This window comes from Vombatus ursinus, unplaced genomic scaffold (genome assembly GCF_900497805.2).
Source record: "Vombatus ursinus unplaced genomic scaffold, bare-nosed wombat genome assembly UNPS02014778.1, whole genome shotgun sequence".
Classification (NCBI taxonomy): Eukaryota; Metazoa; Chordata; class Mammalia; order Diprotodontia; family Vombatidae; genus Vombatus; species Vombatus ursinus.
Window position 1 is genome coordinate 4,725,204 of NW_020954556.1, and position 24,450 is coordinate 4,749,653.

Below are 24,450 nucleotides of genomic sequence, written 5' to 3' on the forward strand. Positions count from 1 at the left end.
AAACACCTTCAAATGAAAAGAAAAATGAGGATAAGACTCCCAGGGGAAGAGGTATGGGTGGGGTTGTAGTGTATGTCAGTAGATGAACACACATTGATGAACTCACAGGTCCACTAAGTACCAAACTCCAAAATTCCCCACCCACATGTGCTAATGAAGCATATGAAACTGCTAATTCTTATTTTAGGTTTTCCCAATTCCATTAAGGAGAAACACTCCCGTTGTCAGCTTGGTGACAGTGGGCAAGAACACATCTCCATTGAGAAGACGAAATAATGGGAGGGGGTTTATACAATGAATGGTCTGACAAATGCTGCTCAAACATTTTAATTGGAATTTTTTCCATAATAAAATACACCTTTACTGAGAATTTCGGGAAAACCATAGATAAACTCTAGATAGCCACAGAATACTGGCAAGAAAAGAAGTTCAATACATGGCATCTTTAAAAAAAAAAAAAAGAGGAATGACAGAAAAAGTCTTTTGACAGAAGGAGGCATTTTTTTCAAGAAGCATCAGAGAACAGAAATGTGTGCCACACAGCAAGCGCCTGGCAGATCTGAAAAGGGCACTTAGAAAGGTAGGCTTTCTTGGAACTCGCTTAGCAGGAATCACACTTAGCAGAAAAGCTGGGATTATTAAACAAAGCAGAGCATATCAGCACATAAACACATTCAATAACTTTTATAGTTCACATGAGAAATAAGGCTGCTCTTTGTAAGCGGGTACATAAGCTCTAAAACATCAATTTTACAGGAAAATGAGATAAGTAAGAAGAATCAGGTCTTCGGTTGTTTTTTATCAAACTTGAAAGCAAAAGGCCTGCAGTAATTCCCTTTCAATGACACCTCATCAGAATGGAACTAAAACTGTCAAACACATCTATGTTTTTTTTTTTTTTGAGGCAATCGGGGTTAAGTGACTTGCCCAGGGTCACACAGCTAGTAGACATCTGAGGCTGAATTTGAACTCAAGTCCTCCTGACTCTAGGTCTATTGCTCTATCCACTAGGTCACCTAGCTGCCCCTAAATACACCTATTTACACAGAATAAAGGGAAAAAACCACTACGGTCAGTTACACTACAAACACATGATTTACAAATACACAGAAGACAGGATTTCTGATGAGTTAAACCAGTTTACACGACTACAGCATCTAATTTATGCACATTCAAAGAGGATTCCATGTTCCCACGACGCAGACACTCCACAGCCCATTCACTTTTCCCACTAATACAGATGGCAGTCTATTTGCTTCACCGATCTCCCTGGGCCCCTCTAGAATCAGTCCAGTGACACGTATCTGCGTGGCCCTCAGATTTTCCAGAAAATCCTCTTTCGGTAGAGCACGTAAGCAATGACAACCCAGAGGGAAGTGGCGACCAGGTTCTGAGTCAAGTGTTCCTTATGAGACTGGTAGTCCTCCATCTTCCACTGAAAAGGGAAGTAGTTCTCAAAGACCTCATGCCCAACGTACACCAGGATGGAGTTCATTCCTTAAGAAGAAATTTTAAAAAGACGACGTCAGCTCAAATACACCGTTCCAGAATCATGAGCTGGGGACTGCATCCTGCTTCTCTGAGACATACAGTATAACACAGAATGCCTCAAATGGGGGGTGCTACGCATTATCTGGCAGACATGCTTTCCTCCCTGTGAAGCCTCAAAGAGAAACTAGAATAATGTGATTTATATAGAGTTAAAACAGAGATCCTGACAATGTAATTGAGGGGGGAACCCACACCTGTGATTTCACTGATGGAGGGAACTGTCAATCTGAGAATCACCTCTACCAGTGTAGACTCATAACCTGCTCTGCAACTTTTATTCCTAGAGAGATGTTTGGGGAACTAACAGGTTAAGTGACTTGTCCAGGGTCACATAAACAGTACGTGCCAGAACTAGGGCACATGGAATTATACTACAGTGAAATCAAAAACTGCTGGAGGTGGAAGGGTCACCTAAAACTATTTCATCCATTCCTCTGCACTTAAGCCAAATCATGGACCTATTTTTTTTTTTTTGTTGAGACGTATGGCTTCATTAATGAGTGGGAACTCTCAGTATTGAAAAGACCCTCCACCAGAGCAGATCAACAACTCATTTGTAACTTAAAATCTTAGAGACTTAGAATAACAACCAGGACACAGAGACATCGGGTGAGTTGCTTGTGACCACCCAGGTAGCATGTGTTAGAGGCAGGATTAGAACCTAGGTCTGATACCAATGATGGTCCCCTCTCCACTATACCACACTATCTCTCTTGGGACTATCTAGTTCTCTGATCTTTTTCATTTGGGGAAAAGCATTATTGCTGCACAAAACCTTGGAAATCAAACTAAGCATATTATCGAAAGGCTGATGTCTTCCAGGAGGGACAATGCATTGGAGCTATTCCGACACTAGGTTCATTAATTATGAATATATGTCATCTGTCACAGACACCTCTTTTAAAGTCTCTATTCCCACAAAGGCATCCTTGTTACCCTACCTTACTAACACAAATGTTAGTTTTACAGAGTACGCTCAGCTCTAGGCAGGCTGTTTACACTGTTGATCCCTCCCTGCCCCCTTCGTGGAAAAATGCCCAAACTGGTTATTGTCCCCTAGGCCTCCAGTTGTCCAACTACCATCACAGGGAACCTTTGCTCTGGGAGAAATCTGGCTGACCTGGGTAAAAGAAGGGAGCTCCAGACCACAGTCTTGCCACATCCACCAAGAAATACATAAACAGGAGCAGAAGGAAAGCAAAGAAGCTCAGGGTTGTCACATAGGAGATGGACCTATGCAGTTGGGGGGACAAAAGAGAATGATATTTAGCCATCCGTAGACTAAAGCATACTGTAAAAGGATTAAAACAATATTTTGCTTTCTACTTACCAGAGATTTTTATTTACTGGAATGAAGCCTTCATTTTGAGAAAATTTGGTCAATACACCTGAAATAATACCCTGTAAGAAAACGGAAAAAAAAAAAGGACAAAGGTTTATATCTGGTGTGGGAAAATAAAATTTATACTACAACACAAAGGAAAAAGGACAATATGTTTTTAACAGGAAAAAATATCTTTTAAGATGCTTATATGATTATTTAACTCTCTGTAACAAAATAATACTTTAAAGTCATTTTAAATAAGTTACGATATATGAATGTGATGGAATACTATTGTGCTGTAAGAAATGATGATGTGGATGGTTTCAGAGAAAACTGATGTACAGTGAAGTAAGCAAAACCAGAAAAACAATTCACACAATAACAACACTGTTAGGACAACCAACTTTGAAAGACCTAGAAGCTATCATATTGCTTGCCTCTACAATGGTTGGGGAAGGGGCTGGAGGGAGAGAATTGAGAATTCAAAAAAAATTTTTTTAAAAAGGTTAAATAATAAACTGGGGGGGAGAATGACTTGGAAACTGATCAAACACAATAACCACACACAATTCCAGAGGTCTCATGATAAAAACATCCTGCCCACCCCCCGACAGAGGTGGCTCAGAGAGCAGATGGAGATATTTTTGAAGGAACATGGCCAATGCAGGAATTTGTTTGTTTTTGACTCTTCGTGTTTGTAACAGTTTTGTTTTTCTTGCTTTCTCAATGTGGGGAGAGGAGAGGTGAGGGAAAGAGAAAGTGGATCTTTCTTTGAAAGTAAAATAAAATAAAATTTAATTTAAAAATTAAAGTCATTCTGATAACAATATCTGATTCATCCTTACAACATTTATGGGAGAGAAACGGAAGAGGGCAGGAAGCCTGAATTGCCTCCCACTTCCACACACCCACAGTGAATCAGTGACCAAGATGAGGACGGGAGGATGATGGAACAGTGTCTCCCCAAATTCATTTTTTACATGAGATTCCAGAACACAGCATTGGAAAATTGCTCCTGGTCTTAATTTTACTTTGAAGTAAAAACTTTCATCCTATCTCTATTTTCTGTCTCATGGATTAAAAAAACAACACAGTACCAGACAACGGACACAGCTTGGTCCTTCAAGGTATTCTTAAAGTGTAGTTCCTTTTAAGCATAGATGAAAACAAGTGAGAGTAATGAATCAATCACTTACCAACATGGCACTCCACAGAAGGAACCGAAGCAGGATCTGCTTGTGTTGGTCTTTGTAAAACAAGAGGATTTTTCCAGCCTAGAAAAGAAACCATCACTAATGACACTGTTCATCTGTACAAAGCTCTGGGACTTAACAGGATCCCCTCATATACATGATCCCCTGTGAGCCCTGGAACAGCCCTGAGAGGGGGGCAGGGGTTGTTAGCATTATCATCCTCATCTCTAGAATTACAAGAACCCAAGCCTTCTGGTTCTCAAGCTGGGTCTCTTTTTGACTGCATCACACTGACCAAGACAGCAACAATATATAGTTATCCTTTCCACATTGCTGGGGTTAGGGGTACGGTACGGTGCCCCCAAAATCTGGAAAATCCATGTAAAATTTTTTGGCCCTCTTTTAGTACCAGAGAAGTCTGAGTTTTTTTCTTTTACAGGGTGTTGATATTATACACCATATTTTATGCATTTCTGAGTTTCTAAACTTTTTCTGTGATGTCTGCTGGCCTTTGTGTGTCATCTGCAGCTTCCACAAAACTCCCAAAAAATTCCCATTTAATTTCTTATGCTGACCCACCATATATCAAAACCTCGATGGGGAAAGTCACCATATGGAAGGGATAACTGTAATTTCCCACAATTTCTTTAAACAGTGGAATCTAGCAAAACAAATTTCCTTTTGGTCATGTTCCCCCCCCCCAAAAAGGATGTCTCAATCTGCTCTGAGTCCATCACCGATCTGTCAGGAGGTGGGCAGCATTCACTGAAGGATGGAGTCTAAGGGGCCTAAGAATTCCTGTCTTAACCTGGGCTTATGTGAGGATAAAAGTAAATAATGTCTGTAAAGTGCTTTACACACTAGGTGCTATGTAAATGCTAGCTGCTATTATTATCATTATTTTAATATTTTGAGAAGTGTATTTCAAATATAACTGGTAGCCTTTGTCATCCTGGGTGTTTTGTTTTATATACTGAAAAACATGATTCTGAGAAGGGGTCCATGGGTTTTCATCAGACATAAAAAAGGATAAAGACCCTTATCTAGATTAAACATTTCCCTAAAACGAGAAGATAAAACATGTGGAAACAACAGTGTGAAATATTATTCCTAGAGAAAATAAATCTGTTAATTGGGGGAAAGTTATTGCAATTATCTAGGCAAGAAGTAATGAAGCGGTTTAAAGACTGGCCTTGGTGTCAAAATACCCAGGTGCAAGTCATCTATTAGCTGTGCGACCATGGTTAAGTCAAAGGCAGTTAGGTGATGCAGTGGACAGAGAACTGCACCTGAGGTCAGGAAGACTTGAGGTCAAATGCAGCTTCAGACACTTACTAGCTGTGTGACCCTGGACAAGTCATTTAACTGCTTGTCTACCTCAGTTTCCTGATCTGTAAAATGGAGATAATAATAATAATAGCACCTACCTCTCAGGGTTGCTATAATGATAAAATGAGATAATATTTGTAAAGCACTTTGCAAACCTTAAAACACTATATAAATGCTATTATTATTATTACTATTTATCATTATTACTAAGTCACTTAGTCTTGCTGGCCTAGATAACTGTCTGACCATCAATTATAGATGAATTACTGAACTCTACCAGGAGGAGTTTCCAGCTTAGGAATTTCATATACTGATGAGCTCATAGAAGCACCCTCCACGCCACCCAGCTGCCAAGAAATAGGAAGCCCTAAAATGGAATGTCATTTCAATTGACAAAATAAATATTAAACAGGCTTTTCAAAATAAATAAGCAAAGCATCTTTGGGAGATGGGGTAGGGTAGCTCCCTTGTTCTGGTTCACCTGGCATTTATTACTTTGGAAGAAAATAACACTCTAAAGAAAAACAGTACCTGCACTCCTAAAAATGCCATCACAATGGAGTTGATGGTTCCCAAGAGTCCCTCTGGATCATAGGCCACTTTGGTGTGGTATATCACCTGGACAAGAAAGACAGGAATAAGGTGAATGATGCAGGCAGGCCTAGCACGTCAGAAGTGTCTTTCCCAACACCCTTGTGGAGGGTCTGATATCCACTATATATACAGGAAATTAACACGCAAGCCCAGAGTTGCAACCCTGATGGACGAGACTGACAAAAGATAAGAAAAAGTAGAAAGACATGACACTAATATGTCGCTAGTGAAGCTGTGAATTAGTCCAACCACTTTGGAAGGCAATTTGGAATTATGCTTAAAATCCAACTAAACCATCCTTACTCAGAGATTCCACCATTAGGCATATACCCAAGGAAGTCAATGACAAAAAAGAAAGTCTCCATTCATATACATCATAACATTTACAGAAGCATTTTGTGTAGTGGCAAAGAAGTGAACATAAAGTTTATTTAGCCCATCAATTGTAGTTGTTTGGTCATTTCCAACTCTTCATGACCTAATTTGGGGTTTTCCTTTTTTGTCCATTTGTTTGTTTTTTGGGTTTGTTTTTTTTTTGCTAGGCAATGAGGTTAGGTGACTTGCCCAGGGTCACACAGCTAGTAAGTGTCTGAGGCCGAATTTGAATTCAGGTCTTCCTAGTTCCACGTTGGTACTTTACTGTACCACCTAGCTGCCCATTAATTGAGGAAGGACTAAATAATGCTATGGTGTTATAAGAAATCATGATTGGGGGACAGCTGGGTGGCACAACGGATAGAGCACTGGCCCTGGAGTCAGGAGGACCTGAGTTCAAATCCGGCTTCAGACACCTGATACTTACTAGCTGTGTGATCCTGGGCAAGTCACTTAACCCCACTGCCCAGCAAAGAAAACAAAAACAAGAAATCGTGATTGGGTTAAATCCAGAAAAGCAGAGAAAGACAAAAACTGATCCAAAAGGAGTAAGCAAGGCCTAAAACATAAATGGAAAGAATGAAAAAAATTAAGGCGAACTCTTTAAATACAATGACCAAAAATGTGTCTTCCAAGTAGAGATGAGAAAATGCATCTCCCTTCCCTTTCTGCAAAGGTGAGCTTTTATAAGTGTGAAACACTAGATACTGTCAGACATGGCTGAGAGTCGGTTGGCTGGCCTTATTGGCCTGCTTTTTCCCTCCATTTCTTTTTATTTTCTTAATTTTCTTAATTTTTGTTACAACGGAAAGCTCTTCTGGCAGAGGCAGAGACAGGGATATATCTGGAAATTGAGGTGAGATAAAAAAAAGATATCAACAAAAATGAGATTTTTTTTTAAAAGTGCCTTTCCGTGGTCACATGCTTTAACCGAGACACAGGGGTCTTAAACAAAGCATCGATTAAAAGGTTTCAGGAAGGACCCCAGAGATCCAGCAATGAAACTTCCTGTGAACCTAAGATAGCAGAGAGTATACAGATCATATGGAAGTGTTAACCTACTTTATTTTAACACACAAGCCTAAGAAAACATTGTGCTATCATTAAAATGATGGTGCCACAGCTACTTCTCCTAATAAGCTCCTAAGGCTTATAAGCTTAAGCTCTGTGCAGTCTTCATGACACGATGCTCACTCTCTCTGACTTACTAAGGCCAGCCTAATCTTTGAGCATTAGGATGACACAATTAGAGGACATTTACCAGCAACATGACCTACCATGCCCCATATCTGATCCACTGCTGCCTCACTTCATAACCCAAAGGCTTTTAAAAATTCACGTAACAGAAACAACAAACAGCAAAAAGTAGCCCACAATTAAAATGAGCCTCAGTTCAGCCACCCTGCATTGAAGGCAGGCTGTTTTCAATGAACCACCCTTCCGCCTTCCCTTCACTTCTTCAAGGATGGGTTAATTTTACTCACATTAGGAGACGGGTGCTGGTAGATGTGGTCTTCTCCCAGAAGCCAACGATCGATATAGCCGGCAGCTCCTCCCGTACAATTCGGGTATTTTCCAAAGTCTCCAATACCACCAGGGCCAAGATAACCCCTAGAGATGGTAAAAGCAAATTCTTACTGTATGAAACTTCATAAAGAATAATAAATAATAAATGTATGAAAGAAATAATGAATATGAAATCAATTTATGAAACTACAGAATAAATTCATAATAAATAATAAATTTATGAAATTATATAATGAAATGAGTTATGTATGGATACAAACCTTGTATATTGGTTCACCTACAGGAGGGCACTTAACTGCCCTAGCCTCAGTTTCCCCATTTGTTAAATGAGTGGGTTGGAGTAGACGATTTCTAAGGTCATTTCCACCTCTAGATCTCTGATTCCCTATGAGCGTGAAATTTTTGATGTCTTGTCTGGCCTTGTTATTGTTCCCACACAATACTATCATCTTCCATCTCCATATCCGGAATGAACCCCTCCATACCTCGGATTTCCTTCAAAGGACAACTTAAGCATGACTTTTTACATACTTTTTACAACCCTTCATATCAAATTATGTTGTATATCTCTTGAGTATACATATATATGTTGTGTGTGTATGTGTATATTTATAGATGTACACATATATCTATAAATATAGTGAAGTAGACAAAGACAAAAATGGAGCAATGCCTGTCCTCAATGAGCTTATATTCTATTAAAGGAGATGCATGTATACATATACATGTACATACACATATGTGTATATGTTTTATATACATATATCTACATGTGTATACAGATATCTGTGTATACCTATATCTATGTATATTTTTATATATATACACATACACATGTATGCACACACACACAATCTCCTCTAATAGAATGTAAGTTCCTTGAGGGCAGGCGTTGCTCCATTTTTGTCTTTGCATCCCTAGCGCCCTTCTGAGTACCTGGTACCTAGTAGGTGCTTAATGAATGCTTGTTAACTGATTGATTGAACTTCTCTCCCATCATAGGAGCTTAGGAATAAGGTTTATCTTAATTTAACTCAACAATTCAAGGAGCATTTATTAAGCACTTACTGGGGACCAGGCACTGGTGGTCCAAAGATAAAAACACAAAGAGAACCTGCCTAGAAAGTACACCACGTACAAAGATAAGTAAATTCAAAGTAATTTAAGCAGGGAAAACAACTGTAAGCATTGGAGACCTCTGGCAAATGGTGGTTGGGAAACTGCACTGAAACATTTCTCAGGACACACTGCAGATTCCTTTCTTTAGGCCTTTTATACGTTAGAGAGCTAGGGGAAGAAAGATTCACTTACCAAAAATAGCTCTGATAGAGTGAAAATTATAAGATATAGGAAAAAATTGCTATCATGGCAGGAATGACAATAACTGGTATTTATATTGCACTTTTAAGGATATTAACTGCTTTCCTGGATGCTTTCTCATTTGAGCTATCAATTCCAAGCTTCACCACCACCACCACCACTACTACCACCACCACCAATACTACTACTACCAGTACCACCACCCACCACCATTCCTACTACTACTACTACTAGTATTATTATCACCATTATTATTATCATTCCCCTCACTTTGCAGATGAGAAAACTAAGGCTCAGAGAGGAAATCGATTTACCCACCTTTGTCCAGCTGGCAAGTATCAGAAGCAGGATAAAAACTCAAGTCTTCCCCCCTAAGCCCAAGTCCAGGACTCCACTCACTATGCAGCACTGTCTCTCCTTTTTAACGCCTCCAAAAAGTAAGGAGAGCATTTACTCACGTTGGGCAGCCAGGAACTGGTAACAAGAAGGTCACACACACCCAAACGGCCTCCAACATCAGAATGAAAATCCACTGTGGCCAGTATGAGATGATATCCTGGAAAGAAGAACAAGGCCTCTCCAATTGTGAATGGCAGAAAAGGAAATAGAAATGACTGGAAAAATGAGCTTTGTGCAATATTCTAGGCAAACGCCCTACCCATCATGGACCCTATTTTGGGATGTTGAAGGAAAAACTAGAGATGAATTCCTGTGGGTTCTAAGTTGTTTGTTCTCCTATGAAGAATCACAATGAAAACATTCATTAAGAGAAATCAATAATTTCCAAGAACCCTGCAGCAGGCTTTATTTAATAGCCCTCAGTGTTGTTTCTTCTAGCTTCCAGTTCACATACAGTTTAGAATTTCCTAAATGAAATTACATGAGTAAATAATGCACTTATTAAGCCATGCTGTAAGTTGTAGAATATTTAGCCACACTAACATTAAACAATTAAAATATTATAATTAAATTCCTACAAAATATCCCTGGTGAGAGGAAATGGGCAGGGAGAGGATGGGATCCAGAATAAATCAACACTACGACGGCTACTCGTGACAAACTTGTGAAAACTAACAAACCAGTCCTGGGTTAGATCCATTTCCTGAGGAAAAGCTGAGTTATCGCTCTCAAAGCCTGGGGTTCAGACCTGTGATTTCATCAATGAAGGGAAAGCTCAGTGCAGAAACTTCCTCCACTAAAGCAGATTGCAGTTGTCAAAAATGTAGAGTCTAAGCCCTCAGACACATAACACTTACTAGCTGTGTGACCCTGGGCAAGTCACTTAACCCCACTGCCTAGCTCCCCCCCCCAAATGTGGAGTCTAACAGTCTTGGGGGCACTGAGAGGGCTGAATGATTTGTGTCTAAGTCCTAAAGCCAAGGCCTGTACTCTAAACACCACGTCTCTGCAGCACTGCCTCTCATGAACGACTCAAATGACTTTTCCAAAGCACTTTGCAAACCTTAAAGTGCTATATAAATGCTAACTATTTATTACTGTAAATGTTCAAAGATCATCATAAGATCATCATGGGAAGAACCGAGAAGATCTGGGATGCACTGTTAAACCTGCTAACAAGAAACTACCTACACTGAAAGAGGGGCAGGAAAAATTAAAGAAAGAATCTTTAAATGCCTGCCACATGGTAAGCTCTTTATAAACACCTGGTGACTGATTGATTGACTTTAAGTTAATGATCAGAATTCAGGAAGATGGGTCTTTCTGACTCCAGGCCCAGCACTCTATCCCCTGTCACCTAGCTGCCCTGTAATCTAATTAGAATGGGATTTTTCTTCCTATTATTTCCTCCTGTATGCTGCTGTTACTATATAGAAATGGTGGCAATTTCTGTGGATTAATTTTGTTTCCTGCTACTTTATTAAAGCCATTACTAATCTCAAAAAAATAAAAATAAATTTTTAAAAATTGAAAAAAAAAATAAATTAATGATCAGAGCCTTCAAAAAAGAACACACACATATACACACACATATATATTTCCACCAAAATTGAGATTGCAATAGTTTTCTGGAGGGAGATGGCCTGTCTAAGTAGCTAAATGCAATTCAAACAATTCCAACTATACAGGAAAGGAACCTGAAGATGCAGGATCTTATTCTGCTCTTTTCCCCTGTCTGTGTCTAACTTTGGGCTGAAGTCACTGAGCAAAAACAGAAAGGCTGACTTGGCTTGAAGGAGTGTGACAATCTCTTCCCAGAGTTCCTCCGCCTTTCATCCTCTTTAGTGGCTACTGCTGTATGGAGCGGTGGTTATCCTCAGGGTGGCCTTTTTCCCTTACGCTCCTCACAAGCACCGCACGTCACAGAATGATGCTTCCTGCTGCCGTGAGGCCCGTGATAAAAGCAACTCTGCCCTTTTATTTTTCAGCCTCTCTAAAGAAGACTCATGAGTCATCTTTCCCTTTAGTGGCCACTTCCTTATATCTGCTAGTTTCGCTTACAGCAAAAATATAACAATAATAACTATTATTATAATTACAATAATGATGGTGATGATGTAGTAACATTTACATAGCTTTTGAAAGTTTGTAAAACACTTCACAATTATTATCTTATTTGATCCCAAAAACAACCCTGTGAAGTAGGTGCTATCATGGTCTCCACTTTACAGATGAGGAAACTGAGGCTGAGATAAAGGTTAAGTGATTTATCCACAGTCACACAGTTAGCTAAGTATCTGAGTAAGCATTTGAACTCTCGTATTCCTGACTCTTCGAGCAGGGATCCATTATACCAGCTAGCCAGCTGATATGGTCCAAATCCTCCACAAGTATGTCAACCTGTTGGTCACTTGGAGAGGGATGTTCCTAGAAAGGACCAACAGTTACATTAGTGTTTACCTGAAAAACAATGTGATTCTTAGCAGGCTCTGTCCCCTTTTCCACCCCTCAGCCACTATCCCTACAGAAGGAGAGCTACCCATGGCTGAGGGCCACTTTGGATTTTTCTGTGCCCCCCCCCACCCCCGTGGGTTGCCGTGGCCAAAGACTCCATCACCTGGTTCCTAACCTGCTGGTGATAAGCCAGAGAGCCTCTGCACATACAACTCCCTCCCTGAGAGAAGACACAGGCGATCCCTCTGACCAAACATCTGCAAAGAGGGAAGGGGAAATACCCACAGGAACACACAGAAGTACATTAATGACTCTGCTTTAAGAGCAGCAGCTCAGTCTCTCAGCAGAACCTGAACTAACTTTACATAGTCACTGAAATGTTATAGACACAGATGCTCTATACCAATGATGAAGAATACAAAGAGGGGCAAAGAGGAACTATCAGATCAGGTTAGTGGGGATGTAGTGAGATTATTTCATGCCTTTGCACCCGAGCCAAAGAAGAGATATGAGAAGACACGTTGCCTTATCCTGGTTCCCTGACAGGAGTCCACAGGTGGGGGACGTTGCAACATACTGTCATGTTTTTTTCCACATGTTATTTGATTTTCCTGAATCTTGTTTCTTTTTCCATTTTTAAAAAATATTTTTATAAGAAATGGCTGCTTGGGAAGGGGAAAAGGAAAAGGATACAGGGAAAAATGGAGGCAATGTTAAGAAAAAAAAAACCATATATATATATATACCACCAAAGTCATTGGCACTGTCCAATGGTTCTACATCAAGAACTGGTATGATTTTTATCAATGGGAAAACATTGTTTAGATTATACTGTGTTATGGGAATGCTTGTTTTATTCCATAAATTAAAAAGAAATAAATAAAAGAAGATGCAAAAAAATTAAGTTAAATTAAATTTATATATATATATATACACCAATAAAATCATTTTTTAAAAAATAGGCCACCTGAGCAAGAAGTTGGTATATGATGAAGCAAGATAATACGGACATGGTACGTTATGATGGGGCAGGGAACCTACATTTAAAACATAGGGCTGTTATATGACTACAATCACAAAACACTCTTTCCAGAAATAGAGACCTGAATAGTTGAAGAGATATTAACCACTCTTCAGTGGAATGAACCAATATGATAAAAATGACAATAATACCTAAGTTAACTTATCTATTTAGTGCCATACCAATCACTAACCACAGGATTATTTTATGGGGATGTTAAATAACAAATTTCAGCTAGAGGGACAAAAGGTCAAGAATTTCAAGGGAAAGAATATTTTTAAAAAAGTGAGCAGAAAGGGACCCAGCAATGCCAAACAGCAATTACCAGAACTCTTTGGCACTGGCTAAAAAAATTAGAAACATCAATCAGTGCAGCAGATTAAGAAGACAAACGTAGCATAGGATTTGATAAACTCCAAGACTCCAGCTTCTAGGACAAAGACTCACTATTGGATACAAAGTGCTGGGAAAGCTAGAAAGCAGTTTGGCAGAAATTAGGTTTAAAGCAGACCACATCGCCTACCATATAACAAGGTAAGTTCCAAATGGGTACATGACCTAGATATAAAAGGTCATATCATAAACAAGTTAGAATAGCAAGGAAATGAAATACCTGTGGCAAACATGGACAGGGGAAGAGTTCATGATCAAATAAGGGACAGAAAGGAAAAAAGAAGATAAAATGAACAATTTTTATGACAAAAAGGAAAAATGACAGCTGGTGGAGAAGCTGTGGGAAAACAGGCACCTTAAAGACACTGTTGATGCTGTGAATTGGTCTGGACGTTCTGGAAAGCAATTTGAAACTACATCGAAGGTCACTAAACAGTGCACACCCTTTAACCCAGTGATACCACTATTAGCTTTATACTCCAAAGAAATCAAAGAAGGAGAAAAAGGATCATATGTAAAAAAAAAAAAAATAAAATAAGTATCGCAGCTCTTTTTTGTAGGAGTAAAAAACTAGAAACTAAGGTGTGGGAGGGAAGATGGAGATCCCATCAAATGCAGACTGGCTGAACAAATTTAGATAAATGTAGAAAGTGCAGTGTTATTTCACCTTAAGAAATGACAGAAAGGACAGTTTCACACAAATCACGGAAGGCTTTTGTGAAATCATGCAGAAAATAGTGACAGAGCCAGAACAATTTATATAATAATAACATAGTAAAATCAAACAACCCTGAAAGACTTAACGCTGAGCAACAAAATGACGAACCACGAATCCAGAGGACCAATCATGAAACATGGTACACAACAATTTCTGGACATGGCCATATAGAGTTTGTTCAGCTTGACTGTTCATATCTGATTTATATAAAAAAGGGGGAGAGGCAGTCTTAGTTTTCCTTCTTTCAATTTGTGCAGAGGGGATTTGGGAGAATTTAATTTAATATTTACTGAATTTAATATTTCCTTAAATTATTAATTGAACTTAATATTTACTTAAAAGAAAAAGCAAGTTGTCCTTTTGAAGATTCGCACTTTCACGTTCAGCCTTTTTTCTTCTGTTCTACTTTATATGTGTACATGATCATTTTATTTGAAGACAGTTTAGAATTTTAGAAAATTAAAAAAAAAAAAGACGTTAACTGAATCCCCAGAGTATTATTTTTTCAAAGAAGAGGGTCTCACCATCGTGCTATTTTCAGGCACGGCTCTGGCAAAGAGAAGCTCTAAAACCGCAACCACAAGATAGGTCAATCCCAGCCGCTGAAGCACTCCAGGGATGCGCAGCTTATCCCAGGACACTGGGGAAAATGCAAATTAGAGTGTAAGCCAACGTATCTCATTTCATAGCTGGACCATAACCTGTCTTCTGCAAAAGAAAGCCTACCGAGGCTATGTCTGAAGAGATCTTTAGAAGCATTCGGAGATGGGCACACAGCTCATGCCTGAGTCTTTCAGACTCTGGTCACTAAGGAATCTGAGGTCAGACCAGGGTGGATCTGGATCAGAAGACCTCTTCAGTTTCTCTGTTGTTGGTGTTGAGTCATTTCAGCAGTATCTGAATCTCTCTGACCCCATCCGGGGTTTTTTTGGCAAAGGTACTAGAATGGTTTGCCACTTCCTTCTCTAGCCCAGTTTACAGATGAGGAAACTGAGGCAAACAGGATGAAGCGACTTGCCCAGGGTCACACAGCTAATAAGGGTCTTTCTTGACTCCAGGCATGGGCCTCTACCCACTGTGTCACCTAGCTGCCCTAAGCCTCTCTCTGGCCATCTACTTTAAAGTTTCTCTGCCCTCCAGTCCAAGTGAAGGGCATTGATGCTGACAGAATCATGGATCTTTTGATAAGAGTTTCACCTATCACCACCTCTATTAGATCTAAGTCCCAAGCCTTTCTCTCCAGTCCTGACCTCTTCTGTCAGTTCCACTCCCATAACTTTAATTCCAAATTTCTGACTGCCAACTATTTCCATTGGGATGTCCCATTGTTAACTCAAACGCAGAGCTTTGAATGAGTCCTCACCGCTTAAGAAATACAGTCTGGAGGGGCAGCTAGATGACGCAGTGGATAGAGCAACAGCTCTGGACTGAGAAAGACCTGAGTTCAAATGCAGCCTCAGACATGTGACACTAGCTGTGTGACCATGGGCAAGTCATTTAACTCCAAATGCCTCACCAATTAAAAAATAAAGGACAGTCTGGATCGGCATTCAAGTCCCTTCGTGATCTACTTCAACTGTCCTAGCCTTTTCTTCCATCTGCGATCTCCTTAAATGAAACCACTGCCACAAGTAAGTTCGTCTGCTTTCCCTTAAACACCCTCTCCTCTCTCCCTGGCATTCTCTCTACTCCTAGACACACAGAGAGTTGTGGAGCCGTAATCATATCAGTATTGTCATTGCTACTAGAAAGGATGAGTCAGTTTACTCTCTCATGGCTCCAATCACCATCTCTGTAACTCTCTACCCCCAAATATTCCCCAAAATGTGTTATCCCCTCCTATTAGAATGTAAGCTCCCCAAGGATGGATGTTTCCATACAATAACAGGAATTACTGTATTTGTACCATCCCAGTGCTTAGTACACTGTCTGGCACATAGTACGTGCTTAGTATTTTTTCTTTTATTCATTCTGGTTCAAATCTCACCTTCTCTGTAAAGTCTTACTAGAAATGATCTCCCTTTCTCTGAAACAACCAACTCCTGCAGCATTTGAATTGTCTCAGTCACGTGGCACTTATACACTGCCTTGAACTGCAGCGACTCATGTAAGTGTCTCATTTCCCCAACTAGATTTTAAAGGCTGGAAGATAACAATGGCACATTTTACTTATTTCTGTCTTCTACAACTCTTAGCAGCATAATCTTGTACATTAAGTAAATGATCAATAAACACTTGCTGATTTAGGCTCATAGGTTTAGAGCTAGAAAGAAACTTCCAGGTCATTTCACCCAAGCCTTTACTTTAAAAATGAGAAGACCAAGGCCCAAAGAGTTAAAATGACTCTCCAGAGGTCACACAAGTAATAAATAGCAAAGTTTGGATTTGAACCTAAGTACTTGAACTCCAAATTTACATTTTTTTTTCAATGCATCATGCTGCCTCCATTGAATGAAATTTAAAATGTATAAAAATGAATTAAAAATCCAGTGCCTAACCAGCACCCCACACACAAAAAAAAAAAACCAGCTAGCTTCTCCTCCTGACTTTCCAATTTCTACTCATGTACCACCATTCTCTTAGTCACCAATCTGTAATATTCAGTCCTCTTTGACACCTGCCTCCCTCTCACTAACTACTACTCACATTCAATTGAATCACCTAGTCTTATGTACTGTTCTTTCACAAAGCATCTCAAATCAGTCCCTTCTATTTTCATACCCATTTTGACTCCTAATTAAAGCCTTTATTCATTTCACACCTAGACTATTACAACTTCGAGGATTCTCTGCCTCCAGTCTCAACACCATACCATCTATCCCATACATCACTGCCAGATTAATCTCTTTAGTTACGTTACTTTTCTACTTGAGATCTGCAATGGCTCCTGTCTTTCTAAGGAATGAGTGCCAAACTCTGCCTGGATCCAAGGCCCTTCACAAATCTTTGCCCCTGTGTGGTCCCACCTTATTTCCCATTATCTGCGTATAAGAACCCCTCTATACCAACCATACTAGTCCATTTGCTGACCTCTAAACTTCACACCCTTTTGTTCATACCATTTACCCCACTCAAAATGTCTTCCCCTATATGTTTCATGTGTCATATCTCCATAGATAAGACTGCACAGTGAATCTTACACTTCTTTGTACTCCCTTCAGTAACAAGCCCAGTGCCTGTTTGCTGAGATTGAGGGATTACGTCATGCTAAGACTCACACCCTTCCTTCAGGCTCCATGCACCAGTGATAAATAACGCATTAAATGGGATCAAAGACATTATTCCTCGAGGGCATCTCAATCACCACACAGGAAATGAAGATGAATTCATGTTGTTTAGCCCCATCCAACTCTTTGTGACCCCATTTGGGGTCTTCTTGGCAAAGATAATAGAGTACTTTGCCATTTCCTTCTCTAGCTCGTTTTACAGGTGAGGAAACTGAGGCAAACAGGGTTAAGTGACTTGCCTAGAGTCACACAGCAAGTATCTGAAGCCAGATTTGAACTCAGGTCTTCTTGACTCCAGACCTGGCACTCTATCCACTGTGCCACCTAGCTGAATTCATGGGCCAGCTACAAAAAACCTGTGTTATGAAAACTACTGAAACAAAGGTAACTGTGGGGTTTAATGGAAACATCAAAAAGTGACAAGACTTGGGTCTAGTGCCTTCCTCTATAAGGTTACCCACCACCTACTCGTATGCATGTACCTATTTATGTACATATTGTCTCTTCCATTAGAACATAAACTCCTTGAGGTCAGGAACTGTTTCACTGGTGTCCTTCTATCTCCAGTACTTAGCAATTCATTCTTTCTTTTTCTTTCTCTTGTATTTTATTCATGTGCGTGTACGCATGTGTATATATGTATATATGTAGCTGTGTATATACACACATACACATGTGTATGTGTATATATGTAGCTGTGTATATACACGCATACATACTTATGTGTATACATACAGGGAAACATATACATATATGTGTCTATCTACATATATAGAAATATTGATGCTGTCACTATCTAGATGTATGACCCCACACAGCCCTCTAATCTCTCTGTATCTCAGTTGTAAAATAAAGAGTTTTAACTTGATGCCCCCTAACTTCATTCCCATCTCTCAGATTCTCCATGACTATTCAGAAAAGAACTTTTCCCCAAAATAAAAAAGATATTGGGAAGTAAATACATTCCTATTAATTCACTCCTCATTATGCTGATACATATTTGAAATTAATTTAACATCTTCCCCTTACATGATACTATTTAATTTCCATCTTCCAACTTGCATTCAGTTTTTTAAGAGAAATGAAACAATTACTCACATGGTCCGAGGCAATAATTAGGATTCACAATCAGGACTCCCATAACGCAGAGCAGAAGACTCCTCCACAGAATTTTCCCCAGCAGCTTCCATTTGGAACATCCTCGCCTCAGCATGGAGCTCAGGGAGAGGGCAATGGAAGAGCCCATGATGAACACGAACCTAAAAAAAATAAAGAATTAGTTAACAAGAGGTGACAGAGAGGTGCTTTTTTTTTTTGTTCCTGGAGAAGGTGTCTTCAAGTTCTGCTATAAAAGCACATTTGTGAGGACGGCTAGACATCCCCAAGGACTGACTATGTGAGCAGTTTTGGAAACAGACAATGAAGTTACTGGAATCCAAATTAATTTGCCCTTAAAACTCTCTGAAAGAGAAACAAAAAACTGAAGTTTTTGTATTCTCACCTTTGCCAAATCCACCCTTGGCTCCTGAACCAGGAAAAGGGGAGATAATATTTTCTCTCTAACTACAAGACAAAGCGGTTATCTGAAACTCAGATCAATGCAATGACCAATCATGACTCCAGAGGATTAGCAAGGAAATAATCATCCACTTCCTAATAGAGAAGTTATGGACTCAAGATGCAGAATGAGACCTATATTCTTGGACATAGCTAAGAAGGGGATTTGTTTTGCTTGACTATGGATATTCGTTACAAGGGTTTTAGTTTTTCTTTTTTCTTTTTCCAAAGGGAAGGTGAAATAGAAAAGAGAGAAAATAATTGCTTGCTAATTTTTGAAGGACATTTTAAAAAGATATCTGAACCCCATCTTCTTATTCTCTAACTAAACTTCCTTGATACTTCAAACAAACAAAACCCAAAAAGCTAACTGAACTTATTAGAGGATCTTGACAAAGGCATTACTTTCCTTGGCTTCCTTTGGCTTCTTTCCTGAAGTCAACAATGTCCTGAGCAATAAATGGGAAGATGATCCCTAAATACAGGGACCATTCATTTCTTTATGTAGCCCCTCCTACAGAATTACATGTAAAAAGCTTAATAAATATACACTGGAGTTTTGTAATAACTAATGTAGTCTCCTCTAACATGGAATCCGCTATCACACAAGTTCTAGAAGCAAAAAGCCTACAAAACAAACCTTAAGGATGGCTTTAGAATAAAGCTCTGATATAACCTGGATGGAAATGTTCTTGGAACTGTTGATTAGGGCATTAGAGTAGATGAGGGGAAAAAAATTACTGCCAACTTACCATGGAAACACAAGGTCTGCCACAGTCAAACCTGGAGAACAATACAACAACAGTAAGGAAAAGGGGCTCTGGAATGAGCATCCTTTCCAATTTTCAAGATGGGTGGAGAGTCCTTTTACTACCTGGGTATCAGTTTACTCACTGGTAAAGGCAAGGTGTCAGACCAGATGACCAAGTAGTCCCTTCCCACTCTGGATCTATGACCGTTTGACCCACATGATACTATGCAAACAAACCAACCCTCCAAAGATGAGAGAAATGTAGAAGCTTCATTTGACATTTTTTGAAGAAAACTCTACTGAAAAAATATTATTTGTTCTCTTTATGCTCTATGAAGTCAATGAGTCAAAAGCATTTATTGTGAGCGTCTACTGTGAAAAGCATTGATCCAGAAACAAGGAATCAGAGCACTGAATGGGAAGAATATCATTTTAAAGCAGTGTCCCGAGGGCTAGTCCTAATCCATTTTTCAATGACCTCCTAAGCCAGGTTTCACAAGAATTATTCAGGGTCACATAAAAAGTTCCCAGCACCCCAATAAAGGTGGCAACTTGGAAATTAAGATGTTGATAAGACACAATACTCAAGAGCAAAAGGCTTGTGACAAAGCCAGACATGGAATATGGCAAAGACAATAGAGGGCCAAATTCTTGTCATTTTACTGCAGAGCCTCAGGAGGCATTTTACATAGAAACACCTCCAAAAGCTATTAGCTGCTATTGTTGGACTTTGTTTATGGGCCCATGGTCTGCTAGATGAGGCATAAAGTCTCATGAAGTAACTGATTTCAATGGACCAACCATCTATAAGATAAACAACATGGAGGAGGAAGGTCGTGACCTCTGCTTCTACGGCTTCAAGGTAGGACAAAAGACTTCGTTCTTCATATTTCTCAAAAGCTGACCGAAATAGGCCCAACTGACTTTAGCAAATACTTTACCATTCCAGCTCTCATGTTTGAAGAACCAGTATTTTCCTCCTCCATAATTAACGAAAATCATGATGATAAGAGCAATCCTAAAAGAACCAAGAAAACACAAAAGAGGGCAGAGTTCACATATCAAGATAGTGTGGAAGAGTTAACAACACATAAACATTTTGTACCTGCAAAGAGAAGTCTTATGTTAAAAACTTCCCAGCATCCCAGCATCACGGTGCCCGGCACCATGGAGGCCCTTGTTGGCTGACTAACTGACTTAATACAAGATGAGTTTTATGGGTAACAAGTTATATTGCCTGACAATTTCTACCAATTAGAATGAGTCACTTTAAAGTCTTCTTTTACCCATATTGCTTAAGACTTGTAATGGATTAGAGGGAACTTGGAGTGGTACTAATCTATATCACTGGGAAAAGAGTTGTTACCTCTAAGGATGAAAGCTTGTTAATTAGACTTCGGTGTGTTCTGGAGACATTCTTAAGAACTCTTAGCATAGAAATTACTTTTACTATAAAGTTATATGTACCCTCTGGCAAATCTCTTTCTTTTCCCAAACAGACTACAGATTGAAGGATGATGGAGCAGAAGGGAAAAGGAGATGGATATAATAACAAACAATGAATGAAGCCTCTGAGTTGTCTTGAAAGATGCTGAATTTTAATTTAAAAACAACGACATTTTATTTAAGTACTGGACTAGGCATTAGGGATACAGAATTTTGTTGTTGTTATTCACTTGTTTCAGTCGTGTCCAAATCTTCGTGACCTTATTTGGGGTTTTCTTGGCAGATACTGAAGCAGTTTGCCATCCTTCTCCACCTTATTTTACAGATGAGGAAACTGAGGTAAACAGGTTTAAATGACTTGCCCAGGGTCACACAGCTAGTAAGTGTCTGAGGCCAGATTTGAACTCAAGAAGATGAGTCTTCCTGACTCCAGGCCCAGAGCTCTATGCACCATGGTGCCACCTAGCTGCCTCAACTAGAATCTTGGGAGAAGCAGGGATAACACAAGAACACAAACAACTGTAATATTCATAGGACTGTGGCAAGTATACAAGAGAGAGACTAAGTATTATAAAGAGAGGAATCGGGAAACACTTCACAGAGGAGGTGGCATCCAAACTAAGTCTTCAAGGATAGATAAGATCTGATAGGCTAAAATGACTAAGAATGCCAAGGATGGAGGGGTACCAAGGCCCAAGGCCTGGGGATCAAGTCTCTCATACTATGCTCTTGGAAAAGATGGAGAAAAGTGGGCTAGAGGACGGTATGGTTAGGGAGATTCAAGAGTCACTAATAGCTGGGTGTCAGTTTGGAAAGAAGTCTCCAGCAGAATGCCCCAGCCATCGGTGCTATTAATATTTTGATCTATGACTTGGATAAAAGTTTAAGAGACGTGCTTACTAAATTTGGCAGCAGATAAAACTGAGAAGGATAACAAACACAACAGGTGACAGAATCAGTCAAGTCAAAATTCAAAGTGACTTTGACAGCAGGGAAATCGGGCCACGCTGAATAAGATAATAACAGCTAGCATTTATAGAGTGCTTTAAGATTTGCGAAGTTCTTATCCTCTCAATAACTCTGGTAGGTAGGAGCTATTATTATCTCCATTTCATAAATGAGGAAACTAAGGCCAAAGTTAAGTGACTTGCTCAGGGTCACACATCTAGGAAGTATCTGAGGCAGGACTGGAACTCAGTTCTTCCTGATTCCAGTTCCAGTACTCTATCACTGTACCACCTAGCTGCCTCATGAAATTTAATGATGAATTTAATAGATATTTTTATTTTTTAAACTCAATGAACTTCAGGGCAGCTAAGTGGTGCAATGGATAGAGCATCAGCCCTGGAGTCAGGAGGACTTGAGTTCAAATCCAGCCTCAGATACTTACTAGCTGCGTGACTCTGGGCAAGTCACTTAACCCCAATTACCTCCCCCCAAAAAGATAGAAAAATATTTTAATTTTAAAAATAAAGTAAATGGAGCCAGAAAGATTAAGTCCAACTCTGCCTGTGTGAGCATTGGCAAGTAGTTCAACCTCTCAGCAATTTTTTAGAGTTGCTGAGTTTTAACTTGGTTTTAGCTATTAAAACTGAGAACAGTTACAGATCTGCATTGTTAGCCAGAGTTTCTTCACTGGTACTATCTCTACACAGAAAATCAAGGTCGGGGTGAGGAGAAGAAGAGGGCAGGAGAGAGGAAGAATAAGATAGGTTAGGAACCAAGATGGTGGAGTAAAAACAGGGACTTGGGGCAGCTAGGTGGCACAGTGGATAGAGCACTGGCCTTGGAGTCAGAAGGATCTGAGTTCAAGGCCGGTCTCAGACCAAACACTTGACACTTACTAGCTGTGTGACCCTGGGCAAGTCACTTAACCCCAATTGCCTTGCCGCCAAAAAAAAAAAATAATAATAATAATAATAATTCAGAACAGAGTGACTGAATCTCATTTCTTAAAAAAAAAAAAAAAAAAAGCAGTGACTTGTTCGAGCTCTCCCCCAATGCCCTCCAAATACCTGTAAAAAATGGCTCTAAACAAATTCTAGAGCGGCAGAACCCACAAAAAGACAGAGAGAGGAAAAATGAGCTAAATTTAGGAAGCAGGTAACCTACAAGGTGATAGCAGAAGCAAAACCCCAAGTTAAGGCTACTAATCACATCAGACCTCAATACCTCCCATCATACCCAAGAGTTCCTAAAGCTTACAAGATTCTGTTTACCAGGCTAATGAGGAACAAAGTTCTAAGGGAATGTCCACTTACCCTCTGAATGTGTCTAGAGAGCGAAGGCGATGCACTGGAGTGGTCAGCCTCCACGCTTCAACCTGCAGGTCACTACTATAAGACTCTGCCCTGGTTGGAGATCCCAGTTCCTTCAGAAAGAAAAGAAAAAGAAAAGAAAATAGAAATTTTGTTTGTTGCTTGATGTCTGGGCTCAGTTTCTAACTTCACTTGATTTTTTGGTGTTTTTCCTAAGCTTGTCTAAAGACACGTAGAACCGGTCTGAAATAAACTCATTTCAACCAATGTCAGCCAACACATTCCAAAGGGAACTGAAAGGAGCACTATGTCAGTACAAGAAGTGTAGGCAGATGTAGAGGGCCAGCTCTGATCAGTCCAGAAAAGGGTTAAAGAATTCAGGCTGGAATTTAACTTCTGCCTGTTCTTACCTTCAAGGGCTCACTTAATCAGGATGTTGGCTCACCACTCTCCTATTCATTAAGGGGCTCCTGGAACTGCCTGACCGTGACACAATAAAAGTCTGGCATGAGGGATAACATGTGGCAAACTAGGGAGGACTAGTCACATACTTTGAGATAAGAACCTGAGACAGCCCTGAGAATGATTGCTGAGGCCTGTTAATTGACTGTTAATCTCTATCTTGTAACCATTTGTTTAAAATGATGTAATCCTTTTTTCTTGACACTTTTATTGTATGCTCCTTTGATGTATGTCCTGAAAGCATTTTTTAACCAAGCTCTGAACCTTGAAAGTTATCAGTAACAGTTACAGAATATGCATAGTTTTCCCACACAAGGGATCTTTTGTAGCTCTAAACTTTTTCCTATATATGCTGTGACCCTCAGATGAATAAACGGTTCAGTCTTGGCTGACCTGCCTGGCCCATGTTTCTGCAGTTCACGCTCTCCCGTCAGGTGTGATTCTTAGTTGCTGGCAACAGGTAGATATATTTAAAGCATCCTTTACAGACCTGTTTTCTGATCGATACGAACATCCCCACAACCTCTCATCATCTTCAAGTTGCTACAGCC

General features: G+C 39.7%; 1 protein-coding gene across 1 annotated transcript in view; it reads right to left on the reverse strand.

Annotated features, from left to right (window-relative positions):
• Nucleotides 1-1,119: 1,119 nt before the first annotated feature.
• The window catches only part of HGSNAT (heparan-alpha-glucosaminide N-acetyltransferase), a 44,801-nt gene continuing 21,470 nt past the window's right edge, over nt 1,120-24,450 (reverse strand). Inside the window, exons 7-18 of the mRNA XM_027865410.1 lie at nt 23,441-23,550; nt 20,675-20,751; nt 19,735-19,765; nt 18,524-18,684; nt 14,723-14,838; nt 9,672-9,769; nt 7,851-7,977; nt 5,929-6,015; nt 4,072-4,149; nt 2,882-2,952; nt 2,672-2,784; nt 1,120-1,497 (exon numbers count right to left, since the gene is read on the reverse strand). Of these exons, the coding sequence (XP_027721211.1) occupies nt 1,316-1,497; nt 2,672-2,784; nt 2,882-2,952; nt 4,072-4,149; nt 5,929-6,015; nt 7,851-7,977; nt 9,672-9,769; nt 14,723-14,838; nt 18,524-18,684; nt 19,735-19,765; nt 20,675-20,751; nt 23,441-23,550 (1,251 nt within the window). The 3' untranslated portion in view covers nt 1,120-1,315. The remainder of the gene's footprint in view (nt 1,498-2,671; nt 2,785-2,881; nt 2,953-4,071; nt 4,150-5,928; nt 6,016-7,850; nt 7,978-9,671; nt 9,770-14,722; nt 14,839-18,523; nt 18,685-19,734; nt 19,766-20,674; nt 20,752-23,440; nt 23,551-24,450) is intronic.